Here is a 19101-nt window from a genome sequence, read left to right as displayed (position 1 = left end):
AATTTTATCTGAAGCAGTTGAAACAGCAAAATAGTATCTCATTTCCATTCATAGCACATCTGACATGCAATAATCATCAGACATTGCTTGTAGATTTGCAGCTGAAATCTAGGAATAGAGAATGTTACATTTTACATGAGTTACAGAGTTATTTTTCATTGATTTCATTAACCATTTTATTTACAAATTTCTTTTTTAACCTGGATTTTCAGTGAAAGTAACAGAACTGTACTGAATATTCTCTGAGTTCTGATGTTGTTGTACTTGTTTTGTGGTGTCAAAGAAAGTTTGATCGACTTGCTAAAGTGCTCGCTGCACATGAATCATGAGATTCTGTGAATGCTTTGTTAAAATCCTTAGTTCAGTGCAAAACAGCACCCTTTCTCTTCATGCTCATTTCCTGTGTTATATGAAGTAGTTTTTCTCAACTCAGTGGATTTGCCTGTCTGAAAGACTTCCAAAAAAACAGTATATGCGAATATGTGTTTTGATTTCACTGAGGAGGAAATTCACTTTCCCTGCATAAATCTGAACCTCCATGATGGTGAAATACAATGGCCAATAAGAGGTGTTAATAAACCCCTTCCCAATTATAGCCAAGGTGAAGTCTTAGGCTCTTGTTTGTAGGATCTATACAATCACAGAGCCTCTTTTCTCTTTGTATGCAATTGCCATTGCCTGTTAGGCTAATCAGTACCTGCCAGGTAATTGTGGTGGACTGTTGGAGTCTTGCTCCGGGTTTAAGAGGAGGGTAAATTGTACAAAAGTCATTGTCATCATCTAGCTTTTATATTGTCTTGTGTTAAGTCTTTAGAAATTTAAGTTCTTAAAAAAGAACTGATGAACAAGCAAAGGAATACAGCATCATTATTGTTTTAGAGATGAGTGAGATGTGTAAGGTTGGTCTGATACTGTGAGCTGTTCTAACACTGGAACGTATATGGTATAAAGTATCTATACACCCCAGCTGTCATACGGACACTTTCTGTACGTTGCAAGCTAATTTGTCCTTTAGCTATGCATGAGAAAGAGTGGTCATGTTGGATATTTAGTATTCAGATCTCTGTGATGATGGCAGTGCGCTAAGTTTCTTCACAAGGAAGCAAACTATTTTTTAGCTTTTATAACTTGGAACACTATGCATTCCTTATGCACAGCTTGGGATGTTCTCAGCCTTTTATTTTTCCATGAGGTTATTCCTTGATGTACTGTATTTAAAAAAAGGGCATATATTGACTTGTTTCCAGTATTTGTCTATAATTGATTGGATATATTATTTGTTAGATTGAGAGGTGCTAAAGGAACCAGTCTCTCCACCTTTCCAACTTACGAACAGGCATACTTGCAAAACCTGGCCCATTGATTTTTATGTTGTATTTACTGTGTCCATATGGAGGAGGGAGGTTAATAAATTTTTTGTCTTGATTATGTTTGCCTTGGTGCTGATTGAAAGAAGCCGGGGGATCCAGTAGAAATTACACACTTAAAATGTATCTCCTCTTTGTGCAGAAAGTATTAAAACACCTTGCAGTGGTAGAAGTTTAAATTACATATGCAACAATGTAGGTCTCTTTAACAGTGTAGGAGCCTTTGGGAAGAATCTTGATACAGATACATCATTATTGTACATAGGCTAGATAAGGTTGCTTCTAATCGTAAAATTGTAAGATTCTTATAAATCAATGGCTTCTGTAGATTTTAAAGCTGTTATGTGGCAGATCCTTGTTGATTAGTTCCAAGCTCTTCTTAAAGCAGATCAACATGAATTTCATCTATGCATAAAAGCATGTACTATGATCAAAAGATGACTCATTACTTTTTCATTGAAAGCTCATATCATTTTACAATTTCAAATATTGCGAAGACCATTATGTTAAATAATGTTGCAAAGATTCAAAGACCGTTGTGTTAAAATATCTGAAGAAATTTCAGCTTTTCTACAAATAGAATGATCTTCTGATGGAGTTCTATCCATCAACACCTGTTTCTTTGGTCATTTATGCAGAGGAGTGTATCTCATTTTAAGCAAAGATGAAAATGTGTCAACTTGCCAGTCAGAGGGCTGGGTTCATCTCACCTATCTTTAGCTGTCCATGCATGAGGTGTCCAGGCTAAACTTACCATTAAAAGTCCCTCTCTTTTCCAACAAGAGAGTTGGACAGCTTTTGGAGTGATTGGTGCCAATTTTGGAATGTGAAGAATTGCATCCTTAAGGTTATTTACCTCTTTGGTTTAGAAGGAGTCTAGAAATCTAACTTAATGAGCTGCCTAACTTCTAGGTGGTTGAAATTAGGTGAAATTTACCTTAAATGACTAGATTAACAAAAGTATCGAAGGCTGTTTCTTAAGGTTAAAACCCTTATGCCCAACTTTTTTTTTACCATACAGTTTTTTTTTGTTTCCTTAAATATTTTGAGCATGTGTCATTTATCCTTGTTAAAATATCACCCAATCCATTCAATATATGTCATATGATGGCACTGTGAGACAAAGATGTCCTCCTACACTAAAGATCAAACAGAACTTTCAGATGAATTTTTTTCTTTTTTGGGTGTCAGTGGAGGGGAGGCTGGGAAAAATCCTCCACTGTTATGTGGGCTTGCTTGAATGATTAGCTCTTTTTTAAGTGCTTGAGCACACAGATTCACATAGTAATTAAATTCCTGCTGTGGAAACTACTATTCAAAGAAAACAATAAAAAATGTTTTTGATTAAATGCTATATCAGCAATGAAATGCAACTTTTTATTGAAGAGGGAGAAGCAGCTTATGAAAAAGCACATTAACATTAATGTCTTTTCTTTGGAATCTTAGGGGAAGGATATAGGACTTATTCCTCAGTTCAGCAACTCTAGAAATTCCCATTTACATGGTTTATACTCCCCTCACCCCCAGTAAATCATTTATGGTCAGATGTTTTCTTACAGATGACCCACGTTCTCTTCCAGCCTAGATCCTGAGCAATGCCTAGTGAATTCATGTGATGCCTCAGGATAGAATTTGGCCCCAAAAAACCTTGCCCCAATATAAACTTTCCTTTGGCACTAGAACTAGTGAGCCCACAAAACTAGTCTCAGTCTTTGGTTTTAATTTTTACTTCATCTACTTCTACTTCATTCTGCTCATGAAGATTCATAGGGGCATAATTGTTCATTATAGGGTATGAAATGTAGAATCATGGAATAAAGGAAGTTGCAAGGAACCTCTGGTGGCCATCTAATCCAACCACTCTTCGAAGCATGGCTGACTTAGATCAGTGGATCTGGTGGATCCAGATCTAGTGGAAGAATCTAAGTGGAAAAAGAAAAGGAATTTCATCCTTCAAGTCTGGGGCTTCTTTATGTAGAAATGCTTCATAGCTTCTTGTTCCACATTCAATAGAGATGACTGTATAGTCAGACCATAGTCCAGGGATGTACATATGTAATGTGCATCACATTGGTTATAATTTAGTTTTATGTCTTTTACACAACAACATGATTGCTTTACCCAGTAACTATTAATATGGATCTATTTATCCCAAGGAATTCAATCTATGTTAGTTTATTATTGTATTTTTCATTGTCCTTGAATAATATTCCCTGTCTTTTGCTTCAGACAGGTTGAGTAATTCTAAGTCTATGAGTAACAAATATAGGAAATTCTCATTAGAAAAAAGCTAAGCGTTCATTTCTCCAAATGTTGTTCAAATATGGGGGAAATATACCCTGTAGTTTAGTTCTATAGAACACCTTGATTAAATTCAGTGATCTAAATTTTCCTCTGAGCAGGTCTGTTCCTTGGCAACAATTCTGTAGTGAGCTGTACTGTCATATGTCCCTTTCCAGAAAGACACTGTGATATTTATAAATCTATCTAAGAATACAGATAACCCACACACTAAAGCATATGTCAGGGCATAGCTGTCAGTCCTGTCAACTTGCAGCTCTTTGAAGGAGCAGAAAGGCACGTTGACTCACCAGTGTGTGGCCCTGATTTTAGAGCTCTGAGCTCTGTAGAGTCTATTTTGCGTTAATACATTTTACAAGTAAATGTCCCTGTGTAAGGCATATGTTGAGATTCAGAGATAGCACTGTTGTAGAACCTGCTACAAAATATTAGAGCAGATAATGTCTTACAGAATTTGGCACATTCTGTTTGAAAGGATCTGGCACTGCACCATGGACTAATAGCTAAGACGCTCTGTGAGAGGTGACATTCTCCTTTCTGAAGGCCACTGCAAGGACAGAAGGGAGAAGGTCCTTACTGAAGGACCTTTGGAGTATCACTCAGTATGTTAGGGCAGAAAGTGCTTTATTTATCTGATAAATTGTAGTGTATAGATATCCACTTACATTATTGAACCTGATGTCGAAAGTCCTGATCCAGCAGAACACTTCCTATTGTATTTAAATGCTTTGCTGTCTTGGGACATCCATGTGGCTGTGAATATTTCCATACAGCTACTCCTTTTTATCAGCCCTGAGCTCTGCTACCAGCTCAGCACAGTCTTGAGTAGCTGCCAGTCAGTCACATTATTAACACTTGAAATGCTCCAGGCTGGCTGAGTGGGGGATTACTTCTGCCCATGGTTGCTTTCCAAACTGTGTCACCTACTTCCCAGCCTATCCTCACTTCTTCAGCTCAGGGTCTATGAAAGACAGGCAGTTCTGTGAAAATGAATTTTGAGTCCTTCTGGATGTAGTTAACCTGTGAGGCAATTGACACTTCTCTTTCTAGCATGGGAGCATATTTTTCAGACTGTGAGAACTGTTTATTAAGGTCCTTCTCTCTGTGTGTGCAGTGGGAAGAACGCATACAGCTAACACTCCCATGAAATATTATCGTAGTTCCTATTCGAGGAAGAACTGTGAACAACAAACACCTTTCCTCTACAAAAAAGGATTTCTTTTGGCTCAGGAAATCCCTGAACTAAAAAATACCGGTTGTAGTGAAGAAACGAGCATGTATTTTTGCCCTGTGCTTATCAGAAGACAGGTTACATGCACCTTTGGTTTGAATCATTAAGGCTGCTTGCATGTTGTAACATCAACTACCCTTCACTGGCAGACAAAAAGAAAGGTATCCACACACTCTTTTTTTTCCTACTCTGCCTTGCAATACTGCCCACAAAGAGCCTTTTCTTTTCAACTCAGAAATCTTTCTTCACTGTCATGTCCTTATGCAGTTCCTCGTGCTGTCGCCTATCAAGAAAGATGTCTCTGATGTCTCCTTCCTCTTCTTCTGAATTAAGCACAGGGTATGCTTTTAAAAATAGATTTGTAAGCCCTTAACCAAGATTGCAGATACTTTCTCACAGCATCATGTACGTAAGAAGCTTGAAGAATAATTAAAAAAATAGTTAATTTTTCTTTCAGGAATTATTACAGTTTGAACCATTGTTTTGTGGTCTAAATGATCAAGGAAGTATTTTTAAATCTTGTAATGGAATGTCTCAGTTTTGACTGGAGGGAAATATGAGTTTTAATGTGTTCTCTTGGTTATTAGCATGCAGACATATGTTGGTCAAAATCTTAGATTTGAGGAGGTTTTATAAAATGTTCTTGAAGAGACAAGTACCATGTCCCAGACTGTAGAATGGTGTCTTTCCATTTGCATTTTAATGTCATAGGTTTTTTTTTTCCTTGAAAATTATGTGGGGAAATGAGGAGAGGGGAAGGGGAATGCATTTTTCAACAGGATTTCAAAGAAAGTAAAAGCTCAAGAGCTTTGAACATAAAGCAAATTACTGGATCATGAATGTACTGATTAACAGAAAAAGCTATTAAGGAATAAATTAGCAATGATGAAATTTAGTCCAGGCATGCTACTGCATTCCTTTACTCTTTATAAAATATTTGTGCCTCTTCACCACAAAGTGAGTGCAGATGAGTTTTGAGTTTTCAATGTTGCATTTACTTTCATCTCAATTGAAATAGGCTTTATTTTGATGGAGAAGCACCATTTTCAGTATTGTGCCTAAGAAGGCATTGGGGCTGTTGGAAGTGATGGAAACTGCACAGCAGTTAAAAGCAAAACAAAACAAACCCCAGCACTTTTACCTATAAAAAAGAAAAATCATGCTTTGGCATGAGGTGTAAAAGGGTAACACACGACTCTTCTAAGATTCAATACATCAGAAAAACACGTTAACAGAATTTCAGTTCAGGAAAACAAAATATTTTTATGTTGATCATTCCTGTTCCTCCTTGTTCTTGACTTTTCTCTTTTAGTCTGGTCTGCACTATCAGTTCTCATTGATACCACTTGTGCACACTTCCCCATCAGAGGATGACCAGTGCTCCTTATGAATCTTCTTTATCTATCACTATTATAAAAAACCACCATCCTTCCTGTCACTCAGGTATTAGCCTGTTCTGCTCCCTGTGCCTTATCCTGTAGGCAATATCCAAATACTGCTACACTTTCTCTAAAATTTTTGGAAGATTCTTTTCCACATAGCTGTGTCTTTCCTCTCATCCTCCACTGATCAAGGCAGGCTGCTTTTCTTTTACACCTCTGACACTCACACCTGCTTTTCTGCACCTCACTATTGCCACAGCTGCTGCAAAGATCAAATTAATTAATCTTTCTTCTCCCTGTCATTTTCCACTCTAAATCTTTCCGTTGCAGCCAGTTCAAGTTGTTCCTCTTTATCTAAAAGGCCTCTCACAGGTCTCTTGCTCTTTTTCACGCCTGTTCATGTTTCATTCCCCATTGTGCCCTCCAGTATTCTCCTCTAAAAATGTCTTTTGCCTTTTTCCATCTCTTCACTGTTCCTTAACGATGGGGGTCTGGTATTTTCTGGTGGGTTTTTTTGTTTGGGTTTTGGTTTGTTTTCTTTTTTTTTTTTCTCCCACAGCTGTCTTCTCTTTGTGATAGTTTCCAAAGAGCTGTCTTTCCATTCATATGCATAGTGTCTCTGAACTTACGGTCTCAGTTATATGCTGTCCTTTTTTCATTAGACAAATAATTAAGGACAAGTAAAGGAGCAGTCAGCACAGATGAAGAACATGCATTTTATTAAAAAAGCTCAATTTAAGTATGATAGTTAATACACATATAATATATATTACACATATATTTAAAGAACATAAATGAATAAATATAGTTATTATAGACAAATAATGCATCCCAGTGTTGCCACCTAATTTGCTATATCATGTGTTACTAATAACATTTAATGTTCTGGGAAAGCACTGATAAGAACGGCATATACAATGTAGCTTGGGGACTATAACTATACGCGTATAACTGTTATTATTGTTCTAAATCTCTAGGCAGATCTTTTTCTGCAAAGTTAATGTGAGAGGTTGATGTGCAACGATAAGTCTCTTGTTGCTAATAATTTGGTCACACATTTTCTTCTTTCTTAAAAAATAAGCTTAAACAGTTAACACTTTTCAACTCAGTGAGGAAAAAACCCCGGCTAACTTATCTGCAGATGAAACAAAATCTTGAAAAGGCATTTTTATGAAAAGCATATTTCACTAAAAAGAAATATATGACCAATATAATGGTTATGCTTAATGTAAGAAGACACACGAAGGAATACTTCATGGCAACTGCATCAGTGTTGCAGGCTTTTTCTTGTAGAGAACCATATAAGGAAGCATAAGTGGAGATTCATTGCAAGCCATTCTTGGTGTAATTTTGTCTTGTATCAGGCATTTCTCTGTATAGTGTAATGAGAAAAACTCTCACTCTTCCTTTACTCCAGTGTGGGGTCCCGCCCACAGGAGACAGTTCTCCGTGAACTTCTCCAATGTGAGTCCTTCCACAGGCTGCAGTTCTTCACAAACTGCTCCAGCGTGGGTCCTTTCCACAGGGTGCAGTCCTTCAGGAACAGACTGCTCCAGTGTGAGTCCCCCACGGGATCATAAATCCTGCCAGCAAACCTGCTCCACTGTGAACCTCTCTCTCCACAGGGTCATAGGTCCTGCGAGGAACCTGCTCCAGTGTGGGCTCTCCATGGGGTCACAGGCTCCTTCACATAGCATCATAGAATCATAGAATCATAGAGTTGATGAGGTTGGAAGGGACCTTTAAGATCATCAAGTCCAACCTTTAACCTACCCTGACAAAAGCCACTTCTAAACCATGTCCCTCAGTGCCCCATCTACCCTTTTTTTAAACACCTCCAGGGATGGTGAATCCACCACCTCCCTGGGCAGCCTATTCCAATGTTTAATAACACTTTCAGTGAAAAAATGTTTCCTAATACCCAATCTAAACCTCCCCTGACGTAACTTGAACCCGTTTCCTCTCGTCCTATCACTTGTCGCCACATCCACCTGCTCCAGCGTGGGGAACTGCCCAGGCTGCAGGTGGGTCTCTGCTCCACTATGGACCTCCATGGGCTGCAGAGGGACAGCCTGCCTCACCATGGTCTTCACCGTGGGCCGCAGGGGAATGTCTGTTGGGCACCTGGAGCTCCTTCTCCTCCTTCTTCACTGAACTTGGTGTCTGCAGAGTTGTGTCTCTCACATATTCTCACTTCTCTCTTCTGACTGCTGCAGTTGCCCAGCTGTGCAGCAACTTTTTCCCCTTCTTAACTATGTTATCCCAGAAGTGCTACCACTGTCGCTGATGGGCTCGGCCTTGGCCAGCGGTGGGTTCATCTTGGAGCCGGCTGGCATTGGATCTATCGGACATGGGGGAAGCTTCTAGCAGGTTCTCACAGAAGCCACCCCTGCAGCCCACCGCTACCAAAACTTTGCCATGCAAACCCAGTACATATTAATAAATTTTTTGCTACTGGATTTTCCTTCCTGTAATGTATATTCTCAGTCCCGCTTTCCAACAGCAAAACAAAACTAGTGCTATTTCTTATAGTTTCAATCTGGCCTTTCTATGTGCTTGAATGTACCTTAGAAGAGGTCACAGCAAGAGATTTATTCGTGATTCCTAAATGAACGTGCAGAGTAGTAGAACAAATAGGTAGCATTAGCTCTGTTCTTAAAATTGTGTACAAAATAACTAACCCTTCTCTCATCTCACAAAAAGACCACGTAAATAATTTCTTTATTATTTATTGAAAGCTGACAGCATACTTGCTGTTGTGTGAACAAGACTTTCTGCTCATAATCTTTTGCTGATGGCAGGTCCTGACCTCACTAATATGCAAAAGGGCTGTCTGCTCACTTCTTGACTGCAGGAGCACTTTCTTCGCTGGAAACGAACAATGGCGTTTAAATGTATGTTGTGGCAAAAGCAGGAAATGTCCATGCCCCAAAATATGACCAAAATAATGTGGGTGTGATGGGTTTGCACAGATGTTCACAGCCAAAGCAAGTTCATGAGTGCTTCTCAGTGCAATTGGATAAAATATTTGAAGGATTTCAGTAGCTGCCTTCCAAACTGTAGTAAAGGTTTGAAAGCTCAATTAAATTCAAGTGCTATATATTCATAGATTTTTTTTTTAAAAATCCTAGTCAGTAATTAACAGCATTATTGTGAAGATTGAAGGTTTTATGTTGCCTGTGGGAATGCTGTAAGTAGTATCACATTGAATGCAGAACAACACATTCTTAGGTTATGCATGGGCTTAGTGTAGAGCAGATATACCCATCGTCTGTGACATATAAGAGAGGAAAGAAATGAAAAGAGTGCTTAGCTGCATGTTAAAAGTCTTGGATACATAGGAAGAACTATAGTCAGTGAAATAATGTGGGGTCCCACATGCTTGTAGAATTTCATGGACACTGACGTTATAAAATGCTGGCATTTTTCTTAACATAAAAAAATGCTAACAATGATTTTTGTATTTGTATTTCAGTAAATATTTATTGTATTATTAAAGAAAAAGGGATTGACAGACAAAAGCACAGTGCAATAACTGTGAACTGAGTAAGTCAAAGGACTATGTGGAGGATAGTATTAGTTAAGTACACTTATTCAGACCCCATCAGACCCTTTGTTTTAGTAGATGCTATTTATTTTCTTCACATTGTCACATGTTTTGCAGCAGTCCAGTTGCTATGAGTAAGAGTATCCTCACAAGATATAAATAGCTTCTTTTGATTTTTTTAATGTTATAGAGTTAACAAGAGAAAAAGACTTTCCTATTTGTAAAAATGATTTTCTTGGCAAACACAGTTGGTTGCTAAGATGTATGCAGAATGAATGTTCGCTGATTATTCACTCTGAAAGAAACTTGGATGGTGACTCCAAGCGTTACACATCAATGTAATCACCACATCTCAGACAGTTACAGGAGATGATTGCTAGAATAGTCACATGGATTTCTTTTAATTTCCTGCAGATTTATTCCTCCTTATTTTGGGGGGCATACAATTATTTTTAAAATCGCCAGTGCCTTAATCTTCAGCATCTTCACTGTTGCAATGTCTCTCAGTCAGTGAGAAAGACCTTAGACCTTGATGAGTTTGGAAGAAAAAAATATGAAGAAGATAAAAGTACGATATTCATTCACTCCACTTTAATACTCTTTCTGCCAGTTTGAAAAAATGTGAGTCTTACTTCAAAGCCTGTGTTAGAACTGGTGGCACAAATAACCCTCTATAATGTATCTATTTGTGTAATCAGATGGCTGCTATTGCAGTAACTCAAGGTCATCCCATCTATTCTGTTCATGATTCCTGTTTTGACTATTGTGGTCTCCAGCAACATGCACAATAGAAGAAAATAGTTTTACTAAAAGATAACCATGGTTTTGTTCTTCTTTTTTTAACTGCATCTGATTTAAAGTAGAGGAATGGGAAGAGACAGTTTTCTTCCACTTCACTCTTTCTTCTTTGGTTTTTATTCCTTTGAAAGGGTTGCTGCGACTGGCTTGTAAATAAGTGCTAATGACATTACCGTGGGCAGTACAAGAGAGACAGACTGACGTGGATCTCATGTTTTTCCAGATGAGGATAGGCATTCACTCAGGATCAGTGCTGGCCGGCGTCGTTGGTGTAAGAATGCCACGTTATTGCCTCTTTGGGAACAATGTCACCCTTGCAAGCAAATTCGAGTCAGGAAGTCACCCTCGCCGCATCAATGTCAGTCCAACCACATACCAGTAAGTCCTCTAGCTTTTTCATACTATTTTTATTTCAGCCTCGTTTAAATTCAGTCTCATAATATGATCTGTCCTCAACTCATGAACTTCAACAGAAAGTCGGCAGCGCACCAGAACAACTGGAAAGAGGTGTTGCGTGGGGCTGTCAGTCTTTTGTTTGCCATCAGAATGTGCAAAGAAGTCAGGCAGTGGAGGCAAGGAAGCATAACAGGAGGGCCAGCCATTCCTGCCTAAACTAATGTGTAACAGAAGAGAGACATGTCTCCCATAGCACCATATTTTTTTGCATGATTACAGCTTTAGGCTAAGGATTTGGGTTCCACCTGCTATACACAGTTGATGAAGAACAGTTGAAGAACATTACCGCTGTCTCAGAAGAAAGTATTTAATTTTAATTTTTAGTTCAGGAAGAAATTCTTAAAGAACTCTTTAACTTTTAATTCAGGAAGAAATTCTTTACAGTAAGGGTGCTGAGACACTGGAAGAGGTTGCCCAGGGAAGTTGTGGATGCCCCATCCCTGGAAGTGTTCAAGGCCAGGCTGGATGAGGATTTGAGCAGCCTGGTCTAGTGGGAGGTGACCCTGCCCAAGGCAGGGGGTTGGAACTAGATGATCTTTAAGGTCCCTTCCAACCCGAACCATTCTGTGATTCTGTAATTTTGCTAGAAAAGCCAAGCTTTCAAAGAGTTTTTATACTTTCTTGAAGACAAAATGTATTGTTTAGCATTGTAAAGAGACACTTGATTAGAAGCGTTTTCTTAATGTAAGAAAAAAGATTGAAGATGGCAAAGCATTATCCTTGCTCTTTGAAGAAATTATGCAAATAGAGAGAAGGCTTGATTAAATCTGGTTAGGAGGAACAGCTCCTAAATTAAAAAGGTGTTCCTGACTGTTCAAATTTGACAGCTTGACTATTAGAATTTCTGCTGCTTGGATTACTACTGATGTATTCACTTTTTTGGCAGAAGATTTCAATCTTTGTCTTTTCCCGACATTCTGTATCTGAAGTAATTTTCTGAAGTACAGTTTTTCTCAGGTTTTGGGACTGTTCCTCTGTGGTTAATCTATATGAAATTGCTCAAACAATACTGTTTTTTTTTTCTTTCTCGTACAGAACTGTGAATCTCAATTATTTTTTTCCCTATACCTATCTATGTAAATTGAAGTTTTAAATGGAATTTATTCATCCAAGAATTAAATAAATAATATGCTAAAATGTAAATCAGTCAGAAGATAAAGTTTAAAAGTAACCAAAGCTAGTGCATAAAATTACATTCATACGAAGAACCCATTCACTTGAGACCAGATTTACAGAATGGAGCAAGTGTAGCTAATTGAACAAGAGGCAGAAAAACTGAATGCACTTTTGATCATAAAATGCACAGAAGTAGGTTCATTAAAGGTATGAGCTTCAACAAGGCCAAGTGCCGGGTCCTGCACTTGGGCCACAACAACCCCATGCATCGCTACAGGCTTGGGGAAGTGTGGCTGGAGAGCTGCCTGGCAGAAAAGGACCTGGGGGTTCTCATTGACAAGCGGCTGAACATGAGCCAGCAGTGTGCCCAGGTGGCCAAGAAAGCCAATGGCATCCTGACTTGTATTAGAAATAGTGTGACCAGCAGAAGGAGGGAGGTGACTGTCCCCCTGTACTCAGCACTGGTGAGGCCACACCTTGAGTATTGTGTCCAGTTCTGGGCACCTCAATATGAGAGAGATATCGAGGTGCTGGAGCGAGTGCAGAGGAGGGCAACGAAGCTGGTGAAGGGCCAGGAGAATAAATCTTATGAGGAGTGATTGAAGGAGCTGGGACTGTTTAGTTTGAGGAAGAGGAGGCTGAGGGGAGACCTCATCACTTTCCACAACTACTTGAAAGGACACGTAGAGAGGTTGGTGCTGGTGTCTTCTCACAGGTAATTAGCGATAGAAGAAGAGGGAATGGCTTCAAGCTGCAGCAGGGTAGGTTTAGGCTGGACATTAGGAAAAAATTCTTCACAGGAAGAGTGGTCAGACACTGGAATAGGCTGCCCAGGGAGGTGGTGGAGTCACCATCCCTGAATGTGTTTAAGAGTCGTTTAGATGTGGTGTTAGGGGATGATGTATAGGGGAGAACTTTGTAGAGTGGGGTTGAAGGTTGGACTTGATGATCCCAAGGGTCTTTTCCAACCTAAATGATTCTATGATTCTATAAAAATATAAGTAGTGAGTAGTTGTGGGGCCAATCATGCACACAACTGTTTTTTTGGCATCCTGAAGCCAGAGTCATTTTCATGTGCCAGTGCCAGTTCTGTTGATTTTGGTTATGAGAGTGATATGGCAACTTTTCTGTGAGACAACGGATGTGTGGTCATTGTTGAGCAACTTCAACCTTGAACTTGTTGAGTTCCAGAGGTCCTTGCTCATTGCAGAGGGGTTGGACTAGATGACCTTTAAAGGTTTCTTCCAACCCAAACCATTCTATGATTCTATGTTTTGTTTTCATTACATTGCGGGGAAAAAGACTATTCAGAAAGCCAGGTTTAGGGGTTGTATATGGAGTTTGCTAGAAATCCATGCTTTTATGGTGCTCTTTATCTGACTTTGAGTACATTGTGGCACAGAGAAGGTGACCTGTTTGTCTGTGTCTCACCTCTGCCTGACTGCCATTGGTCATACTGTACCATAACAAGCCAATTGTGGGTAGCATGGGCTTGGAGAGCATTCTTACTAAGACCTAGTAGCATAACGAGTCAGATTTTCTCACCCTGTTTATCTTCTGGGTTGTATCAAAAAGTGGGCTACAATTTTTTTCACTTCCCTTTAATCCTAGAAATCCAGTAGGAATAGGACCATTTGTTTCAGGGTGGCCAAACTTTCACCTTATATGATCATCATGTCTGGTCTTATCATCTAGAAAGTTACAAATTTAGACTGTTGCTTTCAAAAGGGGAAGATAGCAGAAAAGTGACTTACGATGCAGTCACTATACGTTATATGCTATAAGATAAAATTGCAAAACAAAACAACAGAATACAGATTTTTTTTGTATTTGTTATCTGCGTTATTGTACTATGTAAAGAATCTGCTGCTATGTGCTGAACAAATTTAGTGCTCGAATCAGAGAGCTTCAAGTACAAGCAATAGGCTAGACACGTGGTTCCAGGTAAAGGAAGTAGAAATGGCAAGAAAATGTAAGTTTGAATGAGAGTCAGTTGTGATTGAAGATGAATGGCTAAAAGTAACAATGAAAAGCCTAAGAACTAGTTTATTTAACATGCTTCAGAAATTATATGAGAAAAATAAAATGAATGTGTATGGGGCCACTTCAAAAGGCTATTTCAAACCATACCTTATGGCATGGTTGAAAGCATGAGAACAGACAGGGAAGAAGTCAAGAAATGACACTAGGGACACAGTGACCAGGAGAGTCTGCAATTACAAAACAGTCTGTAGGGCAGAATTATTCAGAGCTTCTGAAGGTGATCTGGGAGGTTTGAACATAATATACCGGTGCTATCCAAATAAACAACTAGCGATCTGATGTATCTGTATGTAACTTTTCTTAAATATAATTTTCATGAGTATATTATTTGCAAACCGAAGTGTCTTTATAGTTGACCGTATATTCTATCAAATGCTTGTATTTGATCATACTGTGCTGCTGTGTACTCAATTAATATTTTTATTATTTAAGAAGCAATGCTTTCCAAAGCAGACAATTCTGCAATCGGTACGAAAATAACATAATTTTCAATTAATTAAAAGTACTGGCATTTATCATTACGTGTTTGTGTCTACCATGCCCCCTGACGAAAATTGTGATACAAGTTTTGTGCTTACAAAGCATACAGATACTGGAAACGTGTCTAACACTTACCAGCTTTCGTTTTACAGTACAGATTATGCATCAGAAAGCGTCATCAGCATTCAAATTATAATCACACTTCAGAATGCCTATTATTGGTTTCAGACGCTTCCCTGCGAGCCCGTAATCTGCCTATGTAGGAATCAGAGTCTAAAATTATAGCTGTAAGATGTGGTGTTGCCTAGCAGCAGCAGCAAACCTGGGGCAGCCTTGGTCAAGTTACACCTGCCTGGGCAAAGCTCTGTGCTGTGAAACAGCACCTTTTACAAAGGTGGCCTTTGTATCTGTTGGGGATAAGAGCTCCCTTCTGATCAAAATACCTTGTTCCCTTGACTCAGGCAGGTCTTTTGACTGAGGGATTACAGAGCTTCATTTCGTTTGCGTTGAATCACTGAGCATTGCAGAATGAGGGCACTGGAACAGCACTGGTAAAACTTCCAGTTAAACATGTGGAAACTGGAGAGGGAGTAGAGGATCCCAGAAAGGTCCGTTATTTAAACATGCAGCCAGGAAGGAATGGAAGAATAACACATTCTCTGTTCCTTTAGTAAACTGGCAAATCTAGCTCAAGTTTTATTTAATTCATCTACATTATCCTGAATTGAATAAAATTACCCTATTTTACATACTCAGGAAGGAAGCATAATGAGATTTACAAGACTCTTCTTCAGAACAGAAGAGAGATTAAATATTTTTTTAATTCTTTGTTTCAGCCTTGAATAATGATGTTTATCAGACATTAATATAATATACCCACATTCATCCTGTTTCCATAATAGTATTACAATGTAATGCCCTGGGATCTCAAAGCAGTTATCAAAAGCAGGTAAACATAATTGTTGCTATTTGTCAAGTAACTGTATTCAAAAATGAATTCTCTTTTTCCTCTTCTTTCCACCTCTGGTATTTTCCAGCACGTATTTCCCTTATGGAGGAGGTGGTTCTGGCATCAAGTGTTGGGTACAGAAACTTTCCATTATCACATGCTGGGCAATACATCTGGGACCTGAGCTTAGGCAAAGATGAACAGCCTGTATCCCACATCCTTATCTGATTTAGGAGAGAGAGCAACCAAGCGTACCTCCTCAAGCTGGGCGAGGTCACTGATGGTTCACCTGCCTAAATTGCCCCTCATCCTTTAAAATTAAAACTGTGTTCCTATGAACTCCTTATAGACTTTTATTTTATTCAAATTCTTTTTTCTACAGGTTATATCTGTATCTATGTCTCTATATATTATTATATATATTATTTTTCCTACAGGTTTTATCTGAATATATATCATTTTTTCTACAGGTTACATCTACAACTATCTATATCTTTCTATATCTATCTATATTTTTCTGCCTCATATGGGTAAACAAATGGATTTGCTTTCCAAGAGCCTTTTCAGATTATTTTAGATTTTATTTCTGAGCATCCTTTAAAAAATGTTCCTTTTTGTATTTGTCAATTCACCATGTGTGCTTTCGTGAGGTATATTGGTGGACAGGCAATTTAGTTATGGACAGAAAGGGAACACAGCTTATACATGGGCACAAAAAATTATTGTTAGTGTAATTAAAGTATCAAAGTCTAATCAAAATGCACTGGTTTATTCTTGTTTTTCTGTTCCCAGTGTTATCTGCCTCCATGAGGCTGGACCCCCGTAGTCATTTGTGATTATGGTCCTGGGGCCTCTGCTGTTTGCCCGTTCTTGCGCTTTGTGAAACTTCATTTTTATTCAAGGTTTGTAGGTAGTTCAGTCTACACAGAATAACTCTGTGTTAGATCACTGTCAATAGTTAGTAGTACATGTTACACCACAGTTCCACAGAGCTTAAGTAAAGCTAAAACATATTTAGGCAATAGTCTGACAGCTAGACAACTGCTAAAACTACAAAAACATCAAGCCTGTACAAATCCAAACAAATCCTGAGGCCGGCACTCTTGGATCAATGCAAAACCTGGGGCTTTTTACTAGTGGTGGTGCAATCCTGTTCACTGAGCCTAATTCTCTAATGCCCCAGAGAGCAGAGACCCACTATTCCTTCTGCTTAGGTGGGTGAGGAACAAAAGTATTAAAGGTCAGGGACAGAGACTCGCCATGCTGAGCTGCACGTGATATACAATATATTGTATGAAAAAAGTCATGGCTGGTCTTTTCATAACCTTATTACATTTGATCTGTGTGAAGGAAAAACACCAATACGCAAACGTCCATAGTTTAAAAAGTAATAAAATACAATGTGAAGTGAATTCAATCCAGGCATAGTCAGGCTTTTTTCAGTCTCCTGGTCTTTCTAGAATATATAGAAACTGAGGGAGAAATTTAAAGCCACTAAAATTTAGAACCAAGCGCACTGATTTTTGGTATTACGGTAGCAAATTCATATCTTTATACATATGAGCAGCCTATCAATATTTCTAATGAATGCCATAATAGTTTATCATCTGAATTAATATGCAAACAGAAGAGCTGACTTATGTTATCAAACCAGATGCCCAGCTGGTGAAGTGACCGACACTTGTTGCCACAGAGGAAGGCCTCGGCAATCCAGCAGGAGACAGTCTTCTGATAGCCTGTTTGGGAAGCCATTAATTAAATCTTCCTAACCGTACCAAGTAATTGGTGGATGTGAACAAGGTTAACTAATGTTTTTATGCTTCTTTAAGAGTGAAGGCAGAAAGAACCTTCTCTTTTGTTGATAGCTATCCCTCTGAAAGGTAACATTTATGGAAGATTGAGCTGGCCACTTTGCTTTTCTTCGTGCATACTAAATTTAAGAAGGCAACGCATATTCTCCTTTATGGTAGTGCATTGTATATTTTTTAGAAATATTGTTCAAATTTTGGTCTATATAAAACTATTTTCCTAGAAGAAGCTTACATTGAAGTTCAGTTCTGAATAGGTGCTTTTTTGACTCTGATTCAGCAAATTGCCAAACCCTATCATAACGTGACTTTTATTTAAGCTATGTGGAAGTTCATTATACAGAGGTTAAAATGTATATATATGCAAAACCAAAGCTGAATAAATATTTGGCTGTTGTTAATACCTTCCTTGAATATTCCATTCCTGTTACATAGTTTATTGAAGCAGCAAGTACTGTAATTAGTCTCATATCTAGTTAGATATGAACATGCATTTGAGGGTTATTATCTAATACATATTTTTATATAGATATATATATAAATTCATGGCACATATCTCAGGAACTGTCATGTCAATTATATCCACTGTACATTTTGTGGAGGGCCTGAGGAAGTCAGAGGGGAGCAGGCTGTCGGAGATGCTGTACTTTGTTCTGGAGAGGCTGATATTCCTGAACCGCTCCTGTGGTCATGGGTCAGCGAGTGGCAAGCTTGGCAAGCAAGAGGAGGTGCCTGGCATAGGATGCATTGCATCACCACCAGGATCGCTTGCTTGCTCCTTACTGTCTATTGACAGTCTGGAAGGATTTGGCCTGATTATATGACCTGAAGGTGGGTTTTAAGACAAGCCTGGTGTAAAGGGCGAGAGAAAAGACAGCCTCCCCCTGAGCACTGCAAACTACGCAGTGTGCCAGGCTTCTGCAGCCGAAAAAGCCTGCTGGAATTTGCTGGGATATAAAGTTTGCTGGGATGTGACAACCTCTGCTAGTCATGCCCAGCAGCACTAGTCACAGCAGTGGGAAGGAGGTTTCAAATGTCTCCAGATATGGGCAGTATGTCCTCTGAAGCCCTCATGGTGGAACTCAAAGCATTAGAGCATGCTGAAGCTAAGCAAGTGCTTCCCCAGCACTGCTGTTTCTCAAAGCAGCTAGCTTTGAGTTAACACATGTGCTAGTCATTTATTCCTTTCACTGTGGAAACACAGTTCTCAAAGATCATCTTTTGTATTTCTGAAAGAGTTGCTCTTTCATATTCCCAAAGGAGTTGCTACTGCAAGCTGCAAAGTGGTTGCTCCTCTCGCCATCTTATTGGACACATCCTTCAGTTTGTGACTGTATCTTGTTTGGGAAGGAATGGAGCAGGTTAGCTCACTTTTCACAAAAAAATTTTAAAATATTTGCAGCCATCCTTCCTGCTGAGCCTGAGGGCAAGCAGAAGTACTTTTTTTTGTATGAGTATTAATTAATCTTAACAGCATCCAGTGATAAATACAAAGGTTGGACATCTGTGAGGGATGGAGAGATAAAGAGGTGATATTGCTTTCCAATGGGTACGGAGAGAGTAAGAATCATTGTGTAACGCATGGACTCAGTATAGAGGGCCTTGCAACAAATAATTATGTAG

The 19101-nt window shown here is 38.9% G+C and overlaps 1 protein-coding gene across 1 annotated transcript in view; it reads left to right on the top strand.

Annotated features, from left to right (window-relative positions):
- The window catches only part of GUCY1A2 (guanylate cyclase 1 soluble subunit alpha 2), a 184475-nt gene that overhangs the window by 140702 nt on the left and 24672 nt on the right, over positions 1–19101 (top strand). The window contains exon 7 of the mRNA XM_063330286.1: positions 10850–11004. Coding sequence (XP_063186356.1) covers positions 10850–11004 — 155 coding nt within the window. The remainder of the gene's footprint in view (positions 1–10849; positions 11005–19101) is intronic.

This window comes from Chroicocephalus ridibundus, chromosome 1, assembly GCF_963924245.1.
Source record: "Chroicocephalus ridibundus chromosome 1, bChrRid1.1, whole genome shotgun sequence".
Lineage (NCBI taxonomy): Eukaryota > Metazoa > Chordata > Aves > Charadriiformes > Laridae > Chroicocephalus > Chroicocephalus ridibundus.
The sequence above is the reverse complement of the archived record's forward strand: the minus strand, read 5'-3'. Positions and strand labels throughout refer to the sequence as shown.